Below are 25,112 nucleotides of genomic sequence, written 5' to 3' on the forward strand. Positions count from 1 at the left end.
AGTGAGAATTTCGAAAAACTGAGATTGATGAGAGAGTTGTTTGGTGTAGTGTGGTGTGACTTTTTGTATTGAAATGGGGGGTATTTATAGATGAAATATGAATTTTGGGGTAAAAATAATGAAAAATAAATTAAAAGTGAAGAAAAATGGATATATTTTTATTGGGAAGTGAAAAAAATATACTATTTTTTATTAAATATGAAAAATCAGATTTCCGAATTTAAATAATACTATATATATGAAAAATGCCAACGGCATTGTCGTTTGCGAATCAGAACGCATCACGTTGATGTGCTCTTCGGCACGGCGGTGCTCGTTGGCAAGAACAACTCTTGCCGACGACACAGATGTGCTCTTGCTAACGAGCACTTGCAGATGCTCTAACACTAAACTTATTTACAACATCAATTCGAAACATGTACTCCCTTCGTCCCACAAAGATTGTCTCATTTTTCCATTTTCGTCCGTCCCACAAAATTTATCCTATTTCACTTTTTACCATTTTTGGCAGTGGATCTCATGTTCCACTAACTCATTCGTACTCATATTTTATTATAAAACTAATATATAAAAGTAGGATCCACATTCTACTAACTTTTTCAATTCACTTTTCATTATATTTCTTAGAATTCATATCTGGTTAAAGTGAGACAATCTTTGTGAGACGGAAGGAGTATAGCATATCACAGATAAAAAATTGGAACATTTCATCATGAAAAAATTGATAAAATAAAATTACTAAGATACGTAGGTTTTTATAGCCAACTTTTTAAATTGTGATTTACTATTAGCATTTTATCAAAATTTATAATTATTTGAGCAATTTCATAGAAGCTGTGATTATCTACTAGAGTATTTCATGATTATCATATTATTCAAATATTAAATAAATAGGTCGGCGTTTAAGTCAGAGTGGCCTAAATGATAACCCATTGATATTCCTTAAAAATAGCTATAGTCAATTTAGAGGTGCATATTGTTACGGAACCGCGGATTTCAGGTTTAGAATTTGTCGAACCGGAATTGAACTGCAAGAGGTTTTACGATTTCGGTTCCATAGTTTCGGTTCTAGAATTTTAGAACATGAATCGAACTATAATTTCAAAAGTGACAGTTTCAATGCTATTTAAATCTCAAGTTCTGGTTTGGAACCGTAACCATCGGTTACGATTTCACGAATAACCGCCCTAATCATTAACTTTTGGGATTAAGCATTGGGATGCTTTAGCACGGTTTTTCAGTTATTTAATGAGATTTGCATAATATAACACCAAATTATATCAATACTCATTAATTGAATTATAGAATATACTTCCTCCGATCCACAAGAGTATGCGCTCTTTCCTTCTTAGTCCGTTCCAAAAGAATATGCACTTTCTAATTTTGAAAAGTCTTTTCTCTCTAATAAAGTGCGACTTATTCTTTACTAACAATTATTTTAATTATTTTTTTTCTCTGTATTTCTCTTTACCATTTTACATTAAAATTCTAACAAGGTGCGACTTATTCTTTACTAACAATTACTCCCTCCGTCCCAAGGAAGATGACCTCTTTCTTAGACGGCACAAGATTTTATACAATTTTATTTTGTGTGTTAAATAGAGAGAGTAAAGTAAGAGAGATAGGATAAAGTAGAGATAAATGGGTTTCCATTTTAAGTAATGAGTTATCTTGGTTGGGACAAACCAAAATGGAAAGTAGATTATCTTTAATGGGACGAAGGGAGTACTTTAATTATTTTTTTCTCTGTATTTCTTTTTACCATTTGACTTTAAAATTCGTGTAGTCCCCAAACTATATATTATTAGAGGACGGAAGGAGTAATGTTATAAAGAAGTTTTTGTTTTAATTTTTTTTTATTCAATATTTTACTTTACAAAGTAGATAAAGCATGGAGTACTTTTATTTATTTATTTTTATTTGTTTACCCCCTACTAATTATATAAAGATTCCAACCAAGCTGATATTTTCATTCCGTCAGGCCGAACCCTAGAAAAGAATGGCGTCACAACGCAAACGCAGGTGGATTTCGCTCCTTTCCCTTCAACACAGATCGTGTTTTTCTTTTTTATGTTTGTTTAATTGCTTCCTATTTCCTGCAACAAATGCAGCAAAATGCTCGAACCATCATCAGCAGCAGGAGATTTTAGACCTCCAATACAAGATAGAAATAAACAACCCAAAATACGAACTAAATCCCCAGAGAGGTGACGGGTTGTTCATCATCTTTTTAATTATACCTTTAATTGCTACTTGTTTGGATGATTAGATCATCAATACTCCATAGATAGACGAATAAAAATCGATTCTTAGGGCTAATTTCATTGTTTGGTGGCTTATTATATATTTTCATTGATTCAATCGACATAGTAGTTAATCTTGTTGTGGCTGCTCTTCTGTTTCCGTGAACCCTAGAGAACAATTGGCGTCACAACCCTCTCCTCCTTCCTCTGTCTCCCCTCTAATGGACGCATATAAAAACCCAGGTGATATTTCGCTCTATTCTTCAGTTTCGATTTTGAATTGCAGATAGGTGACGGGTTGTTCATCATCCTCTTAATTGCTATAACTTTAATTGCTACTTGTCTGGATCATTAGATGATCAATACTCCATAGATTAGACACTCTTAGGGCTAATTTCATTGTTTGGTGGCTTATTAGATTCATTGATTCAATAGACTACATGGTAGAAGTTAATCTTGTTGTGTGATGAATAAATAATTTCAGGAGAAGGGCTTGGCCAAATGAGTCTCTTTACTCCGAGGTACACCGGTGATGACTTGAGCGACATACACGGTGATGAAGAGCTACGTTCTCTCAGCCGCCAGCTCGAGTTCTTGCAATTTAGATATCAAGCTCGAGTGGTAAATTCAATTAACTAAGCCAAACACACACACACACACACACACCCCTGATATTATAATCATAGTCAATTTAACTTTTGTTGTGATATTTTATTCTAGGCGCATCTCATGGAGATGAAGAATCAAGAAAAAACGGAGATGAAGAATCAAGAAAAAACAGAGATGAAAAATCAAGAAAAAACGGTAAATGATTTACTTAAACATCAGATCAATTTCTTTGTGCATTAAGGCAAAAAAGAAATATATACAGTATGTGAGTGATGGATTTCTTGGTTGATTCTAAAGGTAGAAGATGGGCTGTAGTTGTTGCAAATTGACATTGAATAGTTGTGTTTATATATGTAGTTAGTTTGTACTTAGGAAATGGCTTTTCTTCTTTTTATTTAATTACTACTACGACTACTTATTTGGCTCATCAATAGAATAGAATAAATTCATGTCTCATGCAATTCTTGGCAATAATTTTATTGAGCCTGAACTTTAGTTTATGATGGCATGATTAAATGGAAAATTTACAAATCCATTGTTTGATGGATAATTATTTCCGTTACATGAGTAATATTTTTATGTTGGTTTTCATTCAGCAGCATGTGGAGGGCGGTTTACACTTCACTGTGCTTTGGTCTACCACCAAAGGTACTATGCACTGTCATAGTTTCGACGAGTTGGGCTTGAAGGATTGTAGTGATCGAGATCTTGTAATATCCGGATTTGAAAGAAAACTGGAACCCAATCCTTTTTGTGTGGGATTTTTCTGTGTGGGTGATACCTTGTTTATGGCTGGGGGCATGATTAATATTAGAGATGAAGAAGAAGATAAAGAAAAGTCTGAACCAACAAACTGTTTGTGGTCTGCTGTGCCACCAACTGATGGTTCTCTATGTGAGTCTTGGACACTTTGCCCCGCTACTATGAAGGTAAAGCGGTCCCACCCCATTCTAGTCCCGTTACGTGATGGCAGGATATTCATCTGCGGGGGCACAGCTGAACGAGAAGGTTGGGCTGAGTTGTACGACCCGGAGAAAGGAGAGTTGGATGCTAAGAACTTGACTGTTTCCATGGGTGAGTGTCCCTGTCCACTCACTGCCCTTGACTTGTATGATCCGGAGAACGGAGAGGACTTGCCTGTTCCCACTCCCATGAGTATGTGTCCCTGTGCAATCTCTTGCTTTCAGTGGACCGATGAAGTTGTCATGATATACTATCACCACTTGCTCTATGGCAGAGGAATGGGATGTGCCGTAGATTGTAAACCATCTCTCCTCTCTTACAACATTGCTCAAGACAAATGGGCTATATTTGCAGAAAACATCCCTCCGCCGTTGCATGGTCGTGGCATGGGATATAGGAACCTTGTATATGTGGGGGGCGACATTCTATTCATTATCGACTATTCATGTGTTTGGTTCGTGTACGATCTATCCTCCAAAAAGAAGGTGGGGGAAGTGTTCGTGAAGGCGAGGCCTAGGGGTCGGAATGTGCAAGTGGTGGAAGCTTTCTATACCGGCAACAAAGATATTAAAAGTAGTAGCTGGGTCTTCTACGTGTTCATGCGTATGGCTGGTAACCGCCACTGTGATCTTGAATATGCCAAGGTCGAAGTCGTCCAAGGCAAGGGCGGGGATTACATTTCTACAGTTCTAATGAAGGGTGTCCTGAAAATCGGTTCTTTTAGTGACATTTATATGTAAGCCCGTTGATTTGAATTTATTTTGATAATTAGTTATGTTCTTAAATGTGGTGATATGTTCATTTTTGTATGCAGATTCGCCGAGAAGGACAGGAAAGGGAAAGAGAAGATAGAGATGCTGGAGACATGAATCTTATCATGCTGCATTATGTTTAAATTATTTTCGCTTTTGTAGTGGTATGTAAGTGTTATTTTGAAAACCTCCCTCCACCATAACCATCTCAATGTTTCTTGTGTGTCCTATTCTAACTTATACTTTTAAAACTGTCTGGCGTATTTATATTTCTGCTCTACCCTTTATTGTCTTTCATTTCCAATTTTGCATTTAAGCATACTATAAAAAATCTAGCATAGCATAGAAAAAAATATTAAAGAAACCATCTTATTTAGATAATTGGGTAACAAAGATGATAGTACTTTTTTTATAGATTGGACTAGTTTGAACTTTGAACAATGCCAAATTACAAAATACTTTAAATTTATTTAAATATGTTTTGTATTCTCAATATAAAAATTAAAGGACCTACTAAGGAGTAAAAGGAATTGTGCGATAATCTAATGAAAACTATTATTATAAAAATATAAGGCTGTAAAGAAAGTGTTTTGTCTTGTTATTATGAAATTTGTGATTATTTGTCATACCCAATTTGACTATCTCATTCTAAAAACCAAATCTTGGGGTCGATTTTTAAAATCGATCCATCAGTTTTTAGATATTCCGAATTTTAGTACCGTTTACCAAAATACTTTTACTATTTATCCTAAATCTTAGGTTTGTGGATTAATTGCTGGTTCTATTCATGGATTTTTGATTTGTGGATACATTTGTGTTGATGATGTTGTTGATGTTATAAAAAGTGTGAAATATAGGGGAAAAGAGAGAGGTCTTGGCGTTTCACTTCTTGTAACCTCCAAATGTTTACGAGGTGCATTCATGCAAGACCTCTCATATGTTCACTCTTATCCTATAAATAAGTGTGGTTTTGAGAGTTGAAAACACGAACAAAAATCATTCTCTCTTCTCCCTACCTTTCTACATCATAGTTCGCATATAGGAGCATTGCATAGGTCGATTCTCTGAACTCTATCAAGTTCGTCGGTGCCTAGCGTGTTTGAGGTGCTTCTACACGCTAGGAGGAAGTCGTTTTAAATTTGGGGGCAATAAGTCATTCCGTGAGCGCTAGCCGGGGCGTAATTTGTCTTGCGAAAAGAGGGTTTCCCTCGACTCGACTTAGTTTGGTTTGTTTTATTATTTCCGTTGTAATTTTCATTCCACTTATTGTTGTTATTTTCCTTTCGATTGTAATAGTTAGAGTACCTTCTATACACGGCTTGAGAATTTTATCCCACTATTTTCTAACAATCGCAAGACAAATTATTGTACTCTTCGAAGACAGGATTATACCAATCGAAGTTGGAGGAAACATGAGCTCCAGAGCTGGAATGAAGAAACGAACAGTTGCAATGTTCATGGGCTACGAAATGGTTAATTCCTTGAGATCTATTCTCTTGAGAATTGTGTTTATCGTTTGTCATTTGACAAGCAAGACCAGTTTTGACTTGGTAGTAATAATTGGGATGCATGTGGTGTTAAATATACCAATGCACATATGGTTCAAGATAATTGTATTCCTATTGATGAAGACAATATTGTGCAAATTATTTGAACGTATTGTTATAAACAACAAAGATCACGAGGTGGTCGCAATGGTCTCCGACGTGAACCATGGTAACAATCCAAATGAATGGTTTGTTAATATGGGTGCCACATGTCATGTGTGCTCCAAGAGAAGTGTTTTTTCTACTTACAAATCAGTTGGAGGTAGAAAAGTACGCATGGGACACCAAGTCTCTTCTGAGGTCGTTGGTGTGGATAATGTGTTCCTAAAATTAGGATCTGGAAAGGTTCTTACCCTCAATGATGTGCTGCATGTCCCATACATCCGAAATAATTTGGTGTCAGGCTCACTTCTAGTAAATCATGGATATTCACTAGAATTTGAGTGCGAAAATGTTATATTGACCAAGAATGGAAAATTCATAGATGAAGGCCACCTAGTGAATGGGCTTTTTGAGCTGATGTTATGGTCATTCATCGTGGAAAAGGATTAATCAATAAGGAAGATGACACATCCTCTAATTTGCTTGAGAGCTCTGATTTATGGCATAATAGATTGGGACATGTAAATCTAAATGCTATAAAAAGATTAGTAAATCTTAATTAACTAAAAGTTGATAAGGTTAACTTACAAGAAAGATATGAAGTGTGTGGTTGAAGCCAAATTTGCTAAGCTGTCGTTCCATAGTGCGGAGTACAAAACCTCTTGAGTTGGTCCATACAGACGTATGTGATTTGAAATTTGTGCAAGCAAGAGGTGGTAAAAAGTATTTCATCACGTTTATAGATGATTGCACAAGATATTGTTACCTTTACTTATTAAGAAGTAAAGATGAGGCAATTGAAGCGTTTAAAGACTTCAAAAATGAAGCCGAAAATCAACTTAATTGTCGAATTAAGTGTGTTCGAAGTGATAGAGTGATGAGTATGTAGCGCCGTTTGCAGAATCATGCCATGCTAGTGGTATAATTCACCAAACCACGGCTCCATATTCTCCTCAGTCGAATGGTGTTGCTGAATGCAAAAATCGAACACTTAAAGAGATAATGAATGCTCTGTTGATTAATTCAGGTTTACCCCAGAACATGTGGGGGGAAGCTGTGTTAACGGCGAAATTATATCTTGAACAAGATTCCACTAAAAAATGGGGATGTGACTCCTTATGAGTTGTGGAAAGGGAAGAAACCTTCGTATTCATACCTTAAAGTGTGGGGGTGCTTAGCGAAGGTAGAAGTGCCACCTCCGAAGCAAGTTGCAATAGGCCCTAAAACAGTCGATTGCATCTTTATTGGACATGCACTTAATAGTAGTGCCTATCGTTTCCTAGTCCATAGCTCAGCTGTGCTTGGTGTGGCTGAAGGAACAACAATAGAGTCAAGGAATACCATATTCTTTGAGAATGTTTACCCTTACAAGAGGCAGGAGGATCGTTCTAATGAAAGAATGATGGATGAATCCACTAATTCTAATCCTCCAAAAAGGACAAGGTCAAAACCTAAGGATGTAGAACCAAGACGTGGTAAAAGAGTCAAAATTGTTAAGGCTTTTGGTCCCGACTTCACAACTTTTATGTTAGATGACGAACCAAAGTCATTGGCGGAAGCACTGTCTAGCCAGATGCGTCATTCTGGCAAGAAGCGATCAATAGTGAAATTGAATCAATTATGAAAAATAACACATGGGTGTTAGTAGACTTGCCAAAAGGCTGTAAGACCTTAGGGTGCAAGTGGATCCTGAGAAGGAATATAAAACTGATGGTACTATTGAAAAGTACAGAGCATGCCTAGTTGTGAAAGACTTTAAGCAACAAGAAGTATATGACTTCTTCGACACGTATTCACCTGCTACGAGAATCACTTCCATTCGGATGCTTCTTGCAATTGCTGCTATGCATAATCTTGAGATTCACCAAATGAATGTGAAAACTGCCTTTCTGAATGGTGAATTGGAGGAAGAAATTTATATGGAACAAGCTGAAGGGTTTGTAGTACCGGGCCAAGAAAGGAAGGCATGCAAACTAGTGAGGTCTCTATATGGATTAAAACAAGCGCTTTTGCAATGACACTTGAAGTTTGATAATGTGATGTTGTCAAATGGGTTCACTATCAATGAGTGTGATAAGTGTGTTTACATTAAGAACACAGATAACGGTTTTGTTATTGTGTGTCTTTATGTTGATGATATGTTGATAATGGGCAGCAATAGTACCATTATTAACGAGACAAACACCATGTTGAAAAGAAATTTTGACATGAAAGATATGGATTTAGCTGATGTGATTCTCGGAATCAAGATTAAAAGAAATCTTGAGGGAATTGATTTGACACAATCTCATTACATTGAGAAAATGCTTAAGAAGTTTCACTCATTTGATTGTGAGCCAGCTAAGACTCCATTGGAACACAACGTGCATTTGAGTAAGCACACGGATGAGCCTGTAGCTCAAGAAGAATACGCAAAGATCATAGGGAGTTTGATATTTATCACAAACTGTACCCGACCAGATCTTGCGTGTACGGTGAATAAGTTGAGCCAGTTTACGAGCAACCCAAGCAAGGAACAGTGGAAAGCTCTGCGTAGGGTTTTGAGATACTTGAAGTATACTCTTAACTTTGAGCTGCAGTACACAAACTATCTCCAAGTACTTGAACGGTGTTGTGATGCAAATTGGATCTCTGATTAAAAAAAAAAGATTCATTTTCGACGAGTGGGTATGTGTTCATTGTGGGGGGTAGAGCTGTTTCGTGGAAGTCAACGAAACAGACGTGTATAGCTCGATCCACCATGGAAACCGAGTTTATCGCTTTAGACAACCACAGGGGAAAAAGCCGAGTGACTTAGAAACTTCCTAGAAGATATTTCATGTTGGAAGAAGCTGCACCCAGCACACTGTGATAGCCAAGCGACTATAGCAAGAATACATAGTGGCTTATACAATGGTAAGTCTCGACATATTCATCGGCGACATAATACCGTAAGGCAGTTGATCACAAGTGGTGTTATCGCAGTTGACTATGTAAGGTCAGTGGATAACTTAGCGGATCCGTTAGCGAAAAGTTTAAATCGTGACCAGATGCATAAATTGCTAAAAGGAATGGGACTGAAAACCACATCTTAAAAGATGATTATAGTGGTAACTCAACCATACGATTGGAGATCACTTGAGCTTGGTTCAATGAAAAACGAAGCTATATGACTCTAGTTGTAACACTTAGAAGATTTTTTAATCTTCGCCCATTCTTTAGCAAGCATTGAGTGTTGTAACCTGCATGTGGTAAGAGACTAAGTTTTGACTTTTAATGATTCTTAGAAACCTCGAGGAGGTGGGTATTGCAGGATACCTAGAAAAGAATCACCTATGTAAGTGAACAAGTGTGGGCCGCTTCAACATGTGAATCACTTATGAATCTAAAGTGGTGTTCCATGGCCACAAACTAAGAACTGATGAGTTTGTAAATAATATTGTGTCAATATTGTTGTCTCGGTATACACCAAGGAAAAATGGTTCAAGGCATCACGTCCACCAGGCCGCCGGTATGCCCGATAGTGTTGACTATGAAAAGTTCAAAGCCCCAAGCTACTATTCCAAATGCAATATTGTTTCTCGAGAATTGAGCAAAGAGTCTGCATGCATGCATACACGTCTTGTTTTGGTTTGAGCTTGCAGTGCTCTAACCAATGTGAGGGATTGTTATAAAGCGTGTGAAATATGGGGGAAAAGAGAGAGGCCTTTGGCCTTTCACTTCTTGTAACCTCCAAATGTTTATGAGATGCCTTCATGGCAAGACCTCTCATATGTTCACTCCTATCCTATAACTAGGTGTGGTTTTGAGAGTTGAAAACACGAACAAAAATCATTCTCTCTTCTCTCTACCTTTCTACATCATGGTTCGCATATAGGAGCATTGCATAGGTCGATTCTCTAAACTTTATCAAGTTCGTCGGTGCCTAGCGGGTTTGAGGTGCTTCTACACGCTAGGAGGAAGTCGTTTTATCTTTGGGGGCAATATGTCATTTCGTGAGCACTAGCCGAGGCGTAATTTGTCTTGCGGAAAGAGGGCTTTCTTCGACTCGACTTAGTTTGGTTTGTTTTATTATTTCCGTTGTAATTTTCATTCCACTTATTGTTGTTATTTTTCCTTCGATTGTAATAGTTAGAGTACCGCATGTACACGGCTTGAGAATTTTATCCCACTATTTTCTAACAAACTAGTCTTGTAGATATGTATGCCAAGATTGGGAGATTGGATGTAGCTTTGATCATTTTGAGGAGGATGGGATTGAGAAATGTGGTTTCTTGGAGTGCTTTGATCTCTGGCTATGCAAGAAATGGAAATTCTGGTGATGCTCTGATGCTGCTTGTTAAGATGCAGGGTTGTAGGTTCGAACTCGATTCGGCCTCATGGGCGAGCTTCTTGCGTGCTCCGACCTCGGCTTCCGGAGGCTGGGATCGGAGATACACGGATTCGTCGCCCGGAGAGAGCTCCAAAGGATCACGCCGTGGAAACCGCGCTCGTCGACATGTACACGAAGTGTGGCTCGTTGCTCCGCGCCCAGGCGCTCTTCGAGGGGGGCGGGCGCCCGTGACAGGATCCTCTGGAACGCTATTATTGCGTATTATTGCGGGGTACGGTATCCACGGGCGAGGAGAGAGGCGCTTTCAGTTTTCCGCCGAACAATTGGGGCGCGTACGAGGCCGAATGAGAAGGCGAAGGTGAAGATGCTGCGTAACAACAGCGAGAGGCTGGCTATTGCGTTCAGGATTCTGAAGACTAGGCCGGGGATTAGGTTGTTGTCTGTTGATCACGAAGAACCTGTAAGCAGGGACGGAGCCAGAAAATTGTAGTAGGAGGGGCAAAAATATTAACATCTAAATATAAAAATATAATAATAAGAGAAAAAATTTGGGTGTTGGTAGAGGGCCTCTGTCATTGCGGCTATATTCAAAAGGAACACAAATATTTTGGTTATTTTTTTTAAAAAAATTCTGGGGCTTATATTTATAGTACTTATATTTTTATTTTTTTATTTGGGCCTAAGGTCTCTCCTATTTTCTAGTGCAAGCGGTGTTTTCCGTAGGTGAGGGGCAAGGAAATCTTTATTTTATTAAATGAAGGGGGCAAATTATGTGAATATGTGAGTATTAGATTATTTTAATGTATATGTGTGTATGTATATTGGAGATTGAGGTGGGGCATTTGCCCCATCTAAACATACATTAGATCCGTCCCTGCCTGTAAGTGTGTGGGGATTGCCATGAGGCGATCAAGTTTATGTTGATTGTTGCAGAGAGAGAGAGATTGTTGTGAGGGATATGAAGAGATTTCATCAGTTCAAGAACGGGAGTTGTTCTTGCGGAGACCACTGGTAGCAATGATTTGAGGAAGATGAAGATGAAGCGTGTATGCGTTTTTCCTCTTTTTTGTAGTAACATATACTCCCTCCGTCTGCTAATACATGTCTCGTTTTGTCAATGTCATTTTGGCTCATCAGCCTTTACTTGTCTCATTTTATATGGTAAAGAAGCGTCACATTCCATTGACTCATATACACATTTGGTGTCGTGCTAACGTCCTCTATCCCATGCCAACGCGCATCAACAATCATATCGTTGCTGAATAGAGTTTCAAGATTCGAATCTCACCAGCAATCGCATCATCTTCTGTAGCCGATAGGAGAGCCTGGTTTTGGAGATTTTGGTTGTCTTCCAAAAGTCTGTCGTATTCGAGCAGTAGATCTGCTGCTTGTTTCTGGAGTGCAGCAACGTGACCTTCTGCGGTTTCTGTCTTTCTTGTCCTTTTCAGCCGAGTCCAGCTTGAGCTTATTCAAATCCTCAAGTCAAACTCAAACCTAGCTTCTTGACTTTAGCAGAAGCTTTTTCTTCCTTGGCCTTCAGCTGTAGCTTCTCTTTCTCAGTGTTGCTCCTCACTTTGATCAATTTTTGAATGTAATGATGCATGCATTCGATGTCAAGAATGCCAAGAACAGAGAAAAGCCTGCAATATCATACACAGTCAATACTCAAACACTATTGCAGATAGCCAAAGGCATAAGTGACTTTTATAAACAAACAGAGGGGACTGGTAATGCAATGCTAGTTGGATAAGATCATCGTTGATTAAGGGAAAATGAGAATAAGGATAACAATAAATCATACGCAAACAAACAGATGCAACTGGAAATGCAGTTTCTGTATGTAATGATGCATACGGTAAATCAAGATCCCGAGGAACAGAAAAAAGCCTACAAGATCATCCACAGTCAATACCCGGACACTATTCACTTATTCAGCTAGCCAAAAGCAAAGGACTTCATGCTATTACCTATAGTTACTATAATTAACAATCACGTCATAAAATTTTAGTCTCCATTAATTACAAACTGTTTATCCATTAGCATAAACTAGTAGTAGTATATAATTCAGATGAAAAATAACACAATTTAATCTCACCGTTCCTCTCTTCTCTTCTATCCTTGACATATCAGTAAAAATGCAGCAGAGGCGTCACAAATGCAATGCGTAAATGAGATGGCACTGAATCACACACAAACAAACTGGAAATTGGAGTAGATGTCCGTGGTATATTTATTTTCTCTAAACCGATTCCGGGTGAGTGAGAAATTATGAATTAAAGTTTGTCACAGTGGTGAGCTATAAAGGAGCTATGCGATAAAACCAAGAGATTAATTAAAAGAGTTAATTATCCCACATTGGTGGAGAGAACCTTATTAAACATTGATTTAATAAGATGAATTATTACTCGTAATAATTATAGTGGACCCAAGTGCATAACGGGTGCTAAAAGGTCCACGATGGACCCCGACATATAGCGGGTCCCAAGCGGTCCATGACGGTGCATAGCGGATGACAAAAGGTCCCGATGGACCCCGACGTCTCGTGTGACCAACAGGTTCATGAGAACCTCGTCGTGTAGTGTGTCCAGATGCATCAGTCTCCTCTAGCTCTTGTTGACTCCATCAATGCCTATGAGTAGACTTGGCCTATAAATAGACATGCATCCTTTGCATTCCCGGTCCACGATGGCGCATAACGGATGACAAAAGGTCCCCGATGGACCCCGACGTCTCGTGTGACCAACAGGTTCATGATGAACCTCGTCATGTAGCGTGTCCAGATGCATCAATCTCCTCTAGCTCCTGTTGACTCCATCAATGCCCATGAGGACCAACAGGTTCATGATGAACCTTGTCATGTAGCGTGTCCAGATGCATCAGTCTCCTCTAGCTCATGTTGACTCCATCAATGCCCATGAGTGGACTTGGCCTATGAATAGGCATGCATCCTTTGCATTCCCAACACACAACACTAGACACAACAAGATTGCATATCATTTTGCATAGCTCTCTCCCTCTTTGTGCATAGTCTTTCGTCGAAGCTCTGCCCTCGCCATCATCCAGTTCGTCGGAGCTTGTTATGTTCGCGGTGATGCAATGAACAAGACGAAGCCGTTTTATCTTTGGGGACGACGTGCCAATCCGAGAGCACTACCGGGGCGTATCTCGTCTTGCGGAAAGAGGACTCCTCGACTTTTACGGTTTACAGTTTCGATTATTGCTTTGTTATTTCAATTCAGTTTATTGTACTTTTATCTTCGTTATTCATTTGGGTTGTATTACGCCCGGTTAGTATAACATATTCATTCCTCCTTCAAAATTAGAAACCAATTGGCCGGAGGCAGGCTGCTAGGAGAGATTGTGAGGTCATGTTAGGTTTATCAATACTTGTTCACTTGTTCACGTCAAATTATCAAGCTCGGAGTTGAAACAAGGAGAACAAGGATAAGGAAAAAAAAAAGAGAACAAGGATAATCTATATTACTGTGATTTATTAAGTTGAACACGATTAAGCAGTGTTTAGGGTTTAGGATAGAAATGGGCCTTGGAATCATAATGGGCTTGAATGAAAATTTGGACTTGAGGCTGCTTTTTCTAAATATGGAAAATGAAAAGTTCTCATTGGACTCCTTTTTTGGAAGGTTCACTTTTATTTCAACTAGTATCATCCACGTGCATTGCACGACATATTTTATTTTTTTCGTGGTAACTAAAATGAGAAACAATTAAAAATAAATAAATAAATAAATTATTAAAATAAAATTGCTATATTAAAAAATAAAAAAGAAAATGCTAAAATAAAATTGAACTTATACCGTAAATAAATTAAAAGAGAAAGAGCGGGGATGGAGAGAGCAAAACACACTCGGCCTTCTCCGTACCGGCATTGCTGCCTTCTCCGTACCGGCATTGCTGCCTTCGCTCCATTGCCTCCTTTCTAGTTCCATGGCATTAAGCTTTTCTCCTATGGTAAGAGCAAAAATGGTATGCTTGAACTCTATAAGATAAGTAGGTAATGACATATTTATAGGCAAAAATATTATGCACATAATCCTTTCCACTCACTCAACTTAGGCAGTTAATGATATAGCAAGAGTCCACATACCCCACTAAATTAATTATAGTCATTTTTAAATTACATAAGGCAGTGTAAGGAGTATTATAACGCCAAGACACATGACTTTTCAATTTGTGTAATTTGATGTATTAAATTCACGAGTATTACGCCTGTGCACAGATTAATATATTTTTAAAATATTATTTTTTAATTTTTAAATTAATTAAATAAAATTAGAATCAATATTAATAATGAACAATATGAGTAACAATTTTAGTTAAATAAAAATTAAAAGACTATCAAATCAACTATGAAATATAATAAATTGAAAAAAATCACATATTATAATGTTTAAATATTAAATCAAGAATTAATACTATACAATCTGATGTGTAACTCAAATGCCTCTACTGTACAATACTTATTTTATTTAAAGATCTAATCTTAAATGCCTCTTTTGTTGCTTATAAGTTGTTTTTTTACCGAATGCTTACCAGAAGATTACCTATATTATCCGACAATTCATCAAGATCAGCCTTAAAAAGTCGTTAAGAATTGCATGAATAAAAGAAGTCCCATTATAAACTTCGCAGTAACATAACTTATATCAAATAATTGTTAAAAAATAAAAAATTCACGTTAGAAGATATCTCTAAGTGAAAAAGAGATGACATATGACAGTTATATAATCAATAATATGAAAATCACACGTGGCTATATGCAAGGACGGTTGGAATTCATCCTTTGAATAATCTGATTAGATAAACCAGTGTATATAAAACACACTAATCAAGAACATATAATCTTTTGAGACTTTCCAAATCAAAAATTCTCATCGGCAACACAGGTGTGATTTTTGCTCATTCCTTAAATTTCTTTCTTTCGTTCTGTTTTTTGGGTAACTGGATGTGGACTTTTAATGTTGGATCTTCGCATCTGGTTATTGTTTTCGTTTTTGTTTAATTTTAATTGATATGCGAATGTGCTGAGAGATTTGTTGATTAAATTAAATGTGATAGGGTTTTATTAGAGAAGCTGAGATATTTGGGGAGGAGAAGCTGGAATGTTGAATTAGATTTAGGGATTGTGCCTGAGGATTTTGATCGCCATTGGTGGTATAATGATGCCTGAACCGCCAAAGCGGCGGGGGAGAAAACGGAAGAATCGTGATTTGGAAAGCACAGAGGGGCGTGATGTCATTAAGGCTCAGGGAAGATAATGTCTTACGACTCAGGTTTGTATATGAGGATGGAGATTTTGAGGATTTGGATAGTGGTGAAGTGAATGTGATTTTAGTGGAAGAATGTGATTTGAATGAGAAGAAAGAGAAATTGGACAAGTTACTGCCAATTAAAGATGTAAATGGAGGAATGTGAATGTGAATCAAGTTGATTAGAGGAATGGTGAGCTGCCGCAGTAGAGAACAATGATGATGGTGATGCCGATTCCTCAAATGATTCATGTGAGGATAGTATAGACATTGAAGAGGCACTTGTTCCACCTCCAGAGTTGCCTCAGTCTTCTGGGCATATCGGTGTTTCCCACCTCCTCTCTGTACATAGTTTCTTACGCTCATTTAGTGTTCCGCTGTTTCTATACCCCTTTGGACTAGATGATTTTGTAGGAGCACTAAATTGCTTTGTTGGACTCCATTCATGTTGCTATATTGCCTGTTTTGAAGAGGCTCTCATCAGAAGGTTCAGAGCTGGCATTAAATTTAAAATGCATGAGGTACCCCACTAAAATTTATGTTATGATTTGAATATGTATCATGAGTCTTGATCTGTTTGTTCTTGTGAGTCTGATCATACTCCTTTTTTTGGGTGGGCTAGAGGGTAGCGGGACTGTATAAATATTTATGCACAATAATATCGCTTTCCTCTTCATTTATTCTTTCCCAGTTTGCTAGTGCTGTCTTGCTTTGTTCTCATACAAGGGACTAGAATCTAGAAATTGTGCTTCATGTCAGCTTTGCATTAGCTATTAAATTAATTTCCTATTGTTGGAATATGTTGTGTAGGTTACTTTGGAACTACTATCCTGACATTTACTTTTTCAAACATTTTGGTAAACATGATCTTGTTTAACTTCTAGCAAATTATTGTTTAGCATGTACTTGCTGTGTATCAAACACACTGTTTTCTGTCTGTATAGGTGGTTGGACTGGAACTTACTGGACAACTTAACTAGGCCAGTGTACTTGGTCCATGACCTAATGGTGATGAATCCTAAAAATGGCCCTGACTGGAAGGATTTTTATGTCCATTCGCTGGAGAGAGATTATTACACTTTATCAGCTGGGAGGAAATTAATTGTTTTGCAGATTTTGTGTGATTTTATTTTGGACGCTGAAGAACTGAGAGCAGAAATGGATATGCGTGAAGAATCAGAAGTAGGAATAGACATGGATACGAGTACTGTGGTCAAACCTACAGGTGCATAGAAGACATCCTAGAGCCTCTGGGTTCAAGGATAGAGAACAAGATGCATATGAGATGAAGTCTTATATTGATAGGCATTCTATTCAAGTAGGCGGATCAGAAACATCTGCTGATGATGATGCTAATGGTGATGAATGTCGCATCTGTGGCATGGATGGTTTGCTGCTTTGCTGTGATGGATGCCCATTGTCCTACCACTCAAGATGCGTGGGACTTAACAAGATGCATATGCCTGAAGGTTCATGGTATTGCCCTGAGTGTAAAATAAAGGCGACTGAAACAAAAATTTTGCAAGGAACAACCTTACGAGGAGGATATAATTTTGGTGTCGATCCATATGGACAAGTATTTGTTGCTACATGTGACCATCTACTTGTGTATGTTTCTAATTTTGACTTGAAATTTTGTTTGTTCCCATATGGAATTTGGTCTGTTCTCTTCTCCTTGGCATTATCTGAGGTTTCTCAGCTGCCTCTTCTAATGTGATAGTTTATTATCTTCACTAATATGCTTTGATTTTTCTGGAATATATGTGCAGATTGAAGGCCTCAGTTGACTCTGAAATTTGTCTGAGATACTACAATAGACGCGACATTCCTAGGGCTATCCACGCCCTTTGCTCAAAAGCAGAGCATGTTGCCATATATTCAGAAATATGCATGGGGGTCGTGCAGTATTGGCAACTGCCTGAGGAAATTGTACCTCTCAATAAGATGACTGAAGTCGGTGTACAATTAACAAATGAAATAGAAAGTGGTGTATGTACCAATCATGTGGATAATCTGTTGGACAATTCAATTGTGAAGACGACTGAGGTTGAGAACACTGGAAGTTGTATCAGCACTACTAGTGCAGCAGATACGACTGTTTCAAGTCTTATGAACTGTGTTCATGAACCTGTTCAATGTGTGAACACTTCGGATAAGGTGGCCAAACCTGTTCAGTTGGGTAACACAGATTATGCTACAGAGCAATCTGGTATTATTGTGAACACCAATGGACCCACTTCTTACAGTGGCTTAATGGGTCAGCCTACTGATACCAATGATTTGAGCCAACAAAGCACTTCAAATGTGACAGAAGTTGTTGCCCACTCAACAAGAAACCAGAGCAATTATTACAGTGGTCCAAGCAGCTATGTTTCTCAAGAAGACAAAATTTCCAATTCGTTCCTGGAACTTAACAATAGGGTGGACAAGCTGTTGTATCAAAATTCATGTGATGGTTGCTTGTACATGTGGTCTTCCTTCAAAACATCTGGTTATATAAATAATTATTTGCATGGAGATTTTACTGCTTCTGCAGCTGCTAATTTGGCCATTCTTTCGTCTGAAGAAAATCTTGTCCCTGATCGATCTTCATATAACCGCCGGAAAGTTATGTCAGAAAATGTTTTACTTCATGTAAAAGCATTCGCTTCTGCATATATGCAATTTTTCTGGCCAAATTCTGAGAAGAAGCATGTTGAGATCCCAAGGGAGAGATGTTCCTGGTGCTTTAATTGTAAAGCTAATGTGGTAAGCAAGAGAGGATGCTTATTAAATGCAGCTGCTTCAAATGCCAACAGAGGGGCTATAAAGGTACTTGCTGGTGTTCACTCTATGAAGAAGGATGGGAGGCTTCCTGGTGTCGCAACATATATTATGTTTATGGAGGAGAGCTTAGGTGGTCTACTTATTGGTCCCTTCCGTAGTGACACTTTCAGGAAAAGATGGCGCAAAGAAGTTGAACAAGCCACTGATTGCTTGAAGTAAGCATCTTTATTTTTGTACCCATCATCAGGTTATTGGTCCTACTTAATAGTAGTAGTTGTTTAGCTATAAGAGACATAATTGCAGGGACTCAAGGGCAGGTGTTCCATCATGGGTTCTTTTTGTTCATGCTTTCCTTGATTCCTCCTTTAAACTGTTTGTTAGTTCTCCCACAGCTGACCACTGTATTCCTGAAGTTGACAGATTTTGCTTGTCGAGAATTGTAGTTTAAATGCTCAACCCACGATTCTGTTTACAGCTTGAGCAGAATGTGCACCCCATTGCCCTTTCTGGGGATTGGATAAAGCTTGTTGATAATGGATCAACTCAATCTTCTACCACTCAGATTGCAGCAAATGACCAGGAAGGCGTGGCCGGAAACCTTCTGCTGCAGTGGAAGTTGCAACTGATGATTGCCAGGATACATCAACTGATTTCACCTGGTGGAGAGGAGGTACACTGTCAAAGCAAAGATGTGTTCTGCCTTCGTCAATGGTTAGAAAAGCAGCCCGTCAAGGTAATGTGTTGGACATTTTATTTGCAGAGAAGTTCCATGCTGGTTGTATGTGTTGTTTCTGTATATGATTTTGTGGAAATCCATAACTGTATCTGATGACAAGTTGAACGAATAAGATACCTGGAACAAATTATGTTGACAGATATGAAACTCCAAAAATTATCAGACAGCTTATATGGAGGTCAGCAGTTGAAATGAGTAGGAACATGGCACAATTAGCTCTCCAGGTGCATCTGAACACATACAACCCACACTCTCTATGAGCAGTATATTCAGGCAATAATTTCTTACGAAGAATTTGAGCATAGAGAGAATGCCAAAAACGAAGCTCAAGTGGAAAATGCGCATTTTTGTCCCACAAAAATAGAATGGTGGTGGGAATATGAAAATATCCTACATTCGTCAATTCTATTTCAAAATTGATAATAATGTGATAAGATGCAGTCTCCTAATATCGTACTAGTAAAGAAAGTTGTTGTGGAGTCGAAAACCAGATAGAAATGGAAGTGCACTTCAACTCCGAATGAGATTAGGGCGGAGCTGTCGCACATTCAAATCAACGAATTTCGTCTTCAAAATCCGATCGAAGAGGATTAGGTCTGAGCTTCATAATCCATTCGATCTTTTACATCTATTTATTCTGGGGTTTATTGATTGAAATCAGTTTTTGGTCAGTTATTATTTGGATGGTTTCTACTATTTGTAATGTAGTTTAGTAGTATAATTTTTAGTCTTGAAAAAATAATTGGAATACAGAAATTATACTAAAATCCAAATATATATGGATAATAGGCATTCTCTTGCATTATAAGGCCTATAATGTATTATTGACAACTTATTTGAGAAAAATCTCAACATATATTCCTATTAGTTATACTATTAATAATACTTTTTGAAGCATTAAAGTGCTTGGCTTGTAAACGATATGGGAAAGCAAATTTGTGAAGCATTAATTAAAAGATTTTTAATTCCAACTATTGAAAGCGATCTCGCCGCTTCTTTAAATGAACAATTGATGTGGATGGATTATGGGTATCTTAATAAACGAACTAGCACATTGATACACAAAGCTCTTTAAATTCACCTAAATGAATAAATTATTTTAGAAATTACTGTTTATTTTGTTTAAGGGTAATTATAAACAAAAGTAGTATGTTTTCATGAAAAGAAATCGCCCCACAACAAAAAGTTCAAAATGAAAAGAATAGAGAGAAAGGTTTGGTGGATACAAACTAAATTTGAATTAAATTTTATTCGTCAATACTAATTCTCATTAATGCCATTTCAAATTCCCATATTGGGATAGCTCTTTTCTTATTGTTAATTTATTTTTCTTAAATAAATACTCCTTCACCTACGCATATTGTACGGACGTGTGCACATTATCTCGATTCTAAACAATTGTTGGAATCGAAAATAATGATTTGTTTGTCTCAAGATCACGATTGAATTAAAAAATTAGTTTGAATAAAATGGTTCAACTTGATTAGTGGGCGTAGTTACAAAAACAAAATAATGTATTTTTTATATATATAAATGAATTAGCCGGCATGGTCTCCAATATAAATACAATTTAAATCAAATAATAGTTACAAAAACGAAATAATGTATTTTTATTTGCCTACTACTGTATCAACTACTCCTATCTCATTTTTATTTTTAACTTTTCTATAATGTAATGCTACCTTATCCAATATGTTCGAGGGCAGAGGCCTCATTTTTATTTTTAACTTTTCTATAATGTAATGCTACCTTATCCAATATGTTCGAGGGCAGAGGCCGCAGACAGTGGCGGATCCAGGATTTTAATCATGGGGACCTAAATTACTGTTAAATTTTATTAATTTGTTTCGATTTCAAGTTGTTTCAGTATCTACAATATGAAATTAACTCGAACATAAGTAATAGAGAGATGTACGCGAGAGACGGATAATGAGAGGATGATAATAAAAATAGAGATACATTGACAACGTCAACATCGATATAATTAAAGAATATTTTTTTTATAATAAAGAGCATAGTATTAAGATTATCTTTGCTAATATTATATACTTATTTATGAAATGAAAGAGTTATTTTCTATTCTAAAATTTTAAAAATAAATAGCATATCATTAAAATTGATTTTAAATAATATTATTATGCTATGACATATTTACATATGTTGTTAAATTATGAAAATTATTCTTAATAGTTACAAAATAAAATAATTTATGCAAGATTACTAGCTATAAGATTATAAATTACTAGAGAAAATAAATAAAACTATTAACATTAGAATATCTAATAGAACATAAACATATTCAAGTCTCAAGAGAAAATCTAAGGATTCATAGAAAAATATTAACATCATATTTATAGAGACAGTGATAAAAGATAATAAATTCTGCAAGATCAGGATTCGAACAAAGATCAAAATGATTTGCATCATCTTAACCAATTGCACCACTACAAACTTTGTTAAATGATTTGTACATATATAATACTCCGTATATGTAAAGTTGGAAAGGGAGAGGGGCCCAAGGGCCCCCCCGGCCCCACCCTAGCTCCGTCCCTGGCTGCAGAGTTAGGGTGACCGGAGAGGCAGGGGCGGACGCAGAAATAAATAACGATAAGGGCTTAGATTTCTAAACTTTATTTTAATGTATATTTTCAAGTGTTTTAGATTAGTTATAAGGGCTTTTTACATAATAATTTGCCTTAAACTTGGATAAATTTTAAAAATTTATAAAAGAAAAATGCTTAAAAAATAATTTTAGTGAAGTCTGGTAGTGTATTTTTTTATGTTGTTGTAGCCAAAAGTTGCGACAAAGATGCAATAAGATAAGTAATGAGATAGAAATAATTAAATGATATCAAAATTATATATTTAATACTGCTAATTATGAATAAAATTTGAAATAAGTTAAGTGATAACATCAACTTTTTGGTGTATAATAGTCGTAGAAAAATGAAGGACATCACAAAAAATTGCAAAGAAAATGAAATTATCAATTATGAATAAATTTAAAAATAAGTTAATTAAAATGTTTTTATGACAAAAAATTTAAAAGTACAGAAATGAGCTTCACAGGATTCGAACACGGGCTGTAGAGTTTAGTATACGAATGAATATAGTTAAAGTCAAAATACATTTTTTATTACAGTATAACTAAAAGAAAGCTGCACAAGTCTCGGCGAGACTGCCTCGCTGTTTATCCGCTGTTTTTCCGCCGTCGACTACGCGAACCCTAAGTTGATTTCAATCGGCGTCCGAATCGGAATTCAAGTAACTTCTGTTCGCTTTTCCGCTATTATTTTGTTCATATCGTTGTTTGCTGCTTGAAAATGTGTATGTATAATATAGTAGTAGGGTATAATGTAGGAGTATGTATTTAAATTTTTTCCTTGTTTAAATCTTCCTTTGTGCGCTTTTTAAAAAAATACTAAAAATTAGTGCATAGTGCATACTGATTTTCTCGCCTTAATCTGCCCTTTTCTCCTTTTTTGCACTTTTTTTAAAAAACAAATTAGTGCTTAATCACTTTCTTCTCACCTTAATCTGCCCTTTTTGCGCTTTTTTTAAAACAAATATTAAATTAACAAGGGAAAACAGATTCTCAAGCCTTTTTCTTTCTTGCGCTTTTTTTTTTTGAGTTAATGGAAAACAGAATACCATCCATTCTGACCTTTATTTGCCTTTTTGTCCATTCTTTTGCATGTAATTGAATCTGATGTACTCCATAATTGTTGGATTGGTGTATAATATAACTAATTTGTCCTATTTGATTGTATCTAGAATGGAGTCCAAAAAACTGGGAAAGATTTCTTATGAATTAATAACTGATCCTACCACGGCTTTAAAGAAAATCAGCATAACCAATAATGCGTCAAACTCAACACGTAAGGGCACCATTTTCAAGGCGGACTATGACGATTACATTCGTCAGTCCGTTTTCAACGATATAGAAAATTCGAACACCCTTCGTATTCTCTGCTATGATGAAAATCATGGATCCTTTCTAGCAGAGGATTTAACTTGCACTTTAGAGGAGTGGCTAGAGCAAAAGCTAATAGGAAATGGTCATAGGAGTATGAGGAGTCAAAGAATTAGAGATTACTGTGATATTACCAAAAAAGATATGGATTGGGTGAAGGATATCATGAATGATTTTAACAACGTGCTTGGCTCCATCACTGATGGCCTTGGAGCCATACACCGAGCAAAAGCCGTCCATGGAAATTTGTTGGAAGGTGTAGCCGTAAAAAGCACACGATCACCCCTCATGGTGAAAAGTACTTTGAAAGGAATACTTTTCAACATGAAGGGAGATCCAAGAAAGGAGGTTGTTCCAAGAGGGAGTTTAGCACCCCAACAATCAGATGACATTGACAATCTCAAGACGCTAGTGAGAAGAGTTTTCTTTTATCCATATGAGGTATCTAATCCTCCAATCCAGAGATCCTTTCTGAGAGTATATGACAAATTGTGCTTAAAGCAGCTCCAATCAAGGTAAATTTTGTTGTCCATTTATCATAATATTGCAAATTATACTATTTGCTTACTTTTGAATTTTATATTTTCATGTAGGCTATCAACTAGAACCACCGAGGCCGGTACTATAAAGGGCACTTGGGGTCTAAAATTGGCGATATTTTGGCCCCAGAAAGAGCAAATAGTCTTCATGAGTAGGGTCTATCGCCTAATATATCATGAACTGCCAAAACATTGTGGTAGCAACCTATTTGTTGTCAAGTATTTTCGTGATTGGAACTGGACTACCAAAGTTACCACCCATGAAGATAAAGTGTTGAGGGATGTCTTCTATTTCAATCATGGGAAGGTTGGTGAGGAGGAGGAGGAGGAGGAGGAGGAGGAGGAGGAGAAGGAGAAGAAGGAGCCTTACAATAAAGTATCTCGTTGGCATTCGATGGATAAACTCCGATTTTGGAGAAATTGCATTGAGCACGTAAGATTAATATATATATATATATATATAGTTCTAACATATATTTTGATTTTAATGTTAGTTGTATTTACTTTGCAGATGGACTTGGATAAGAGTGGCAATAACCGCAACCATGATAAGGTTTTAAAGGTGTTCCCTGAATTGCTCGCTGAGGTTGTCGAGGCCTTCCAAGAAATACTCCCTCGGAACGAGTAAGTTTGGTTAGAACTAATTATTTTTTAGCTTATATGTTATCTAAATGTTTTTATTATTTTATTTCTTGCAGTTGCAGGACATGTGTAGTATCTGTATTCAAAGACATGCACTGGGACAACTTGTAGTTTGGGAGAGAATCAACTTTAATTTCAAGTGTTAATTTTAGGTTTTATAAGTTTAGTGTTAGGCCAAACTCTGACTAGTGGACCTGTGTTTTGAGATATTAACTATTGTGATTGCACTTGAGATATTAACTATTGTGATTGCACTTGTCAACTATTGTGATTGCACTTGTTTTTTGCTTTGATGACTTTAGCTGAATTTGTGGTGTTCGATTCGGAGAGCTATGGGGTTGTGGTCGAGTCATTGTTGCCTGAAGGGGACTTGCAGCATGTATTTGTGATGCTTATGCAGATGATGGAAAGAGGCATTGCTCCAAATCATGATGCATGGAATTTGTTGATTAGGGTAGCTATGGAAGGGAATCTGAGAATAGATTGTTTGAAAGGCTGATAAAAGGCTCATTTTTGTTTTCAACAATCTTTCATAAAATTACATTATAAAACATATAATAGAAATGGTCCATGCTATACCATGAATGCTTAATTTTCTATCTAATTATTTCAAATTTGAATACTGAATGAATATGGGGTTATGAACATGAAAACTTTAAAC

At 36.8% G+C, this 25,112-nt stretch overlaps 3 protein-coding genes across 4 annotated transcripts; all 3 read left to right on the top strand.

Annotated features, from left to right (window-relative positions):
• The first annotated feature begins 1,920 nt into the window (after positions 1–1,920).
• LOC125189062 lies at positions 1,921–4,847 on the top strand. Of its 2 annotated transcripts, none has more exons than XM_048086238.1 (7): positions 1,921–2,022; positions 2,112–2,207; positions 2,416–2,486; positions 2,728–2,864; positions 2,964–3,047; positions 3,449–4,551; positions 4,630–4,847. In XM_048086238.1, exons 1-7 carry the CDS (start codon positions 2,000–2,002, stop codon positions 4,682–4,684), a joined length of 1,569 nt encoding a protein of 522 aa, XP_047942195.1. In that variant the 5' UTR covers positions 1,921–1,999; the 3' UTR covers positions 4,685–4,847. The 2 variants fall into 2 exon arrangements, with proteins under 2 accessions (XP_047942195.1, XP_047942196.1); XM_048086239.1 differs by having other exon boundaries at positions 3,452–4,551.
• Positions 4,848–15,778: 10,931 nt separating this feature from the next.
• Positions 15,779–20,099, top strand: LOC125190062 (DDT domain-containing protein PTM-like). Its single transcript, XM_048087259.1, is given in 8 exon segments — positions 15,779–15,943; positions 15,993–16,219; positions 16,221–16,316; positions 16,740–17,015; positions 17,017–17,403; positions 17,565–18,776; positions 19,037–19,294; positions 19,437–20,099. Coding segments are annotated over 7 exon segments (2,409 nt in total). The 3' UTR covers positions 19,083–19,294; positions 19,437–20,099.
• A 2,343-nt stretch (positions 20,100–22,442) lies between these two features.
• Positions 22,443–24,716, top strand: LOC125190907. The gene is made up of 5 exons (XM_048088329.1): positions 22,443–22,561; positions 23,072–23,785; positions 23,864–24,242; positions 24,321–24,433; positions 24,508–24,716. The coding sequence occupies exons 2-5, from the start codon at positions 23,073–23,075 to the stop codon at positions 24,560–24,562; spliced, it is 1,260 nt and encodes a 419-aa protein (XP_047944286.1). The 5' UTR covers positions 22,443–22,561; position 23,072; the 3' UTR covers positions 24,563–24,716.
• Positions 24,717–25,112: the final 396 nt, after the last annotated feature.

The sequence above is a fragment of the Salvia hispanica genome, chromosome 5 (genome assembly GCF_023119035.1).
Source record: "Salvia hispanica cultivar TCC Black 2014 chromosome 5, UniMelb_Shisp_WGS_1.0, whole genome shotgun sequence".
Taxonomy (NCBI): domain Eukaryota; kingdom Viridiplantae; phylum Streptophyta; class Magnoliopsida; order Lamiales; family Lamiaceae; genus Salvia; species Salvia hispanica.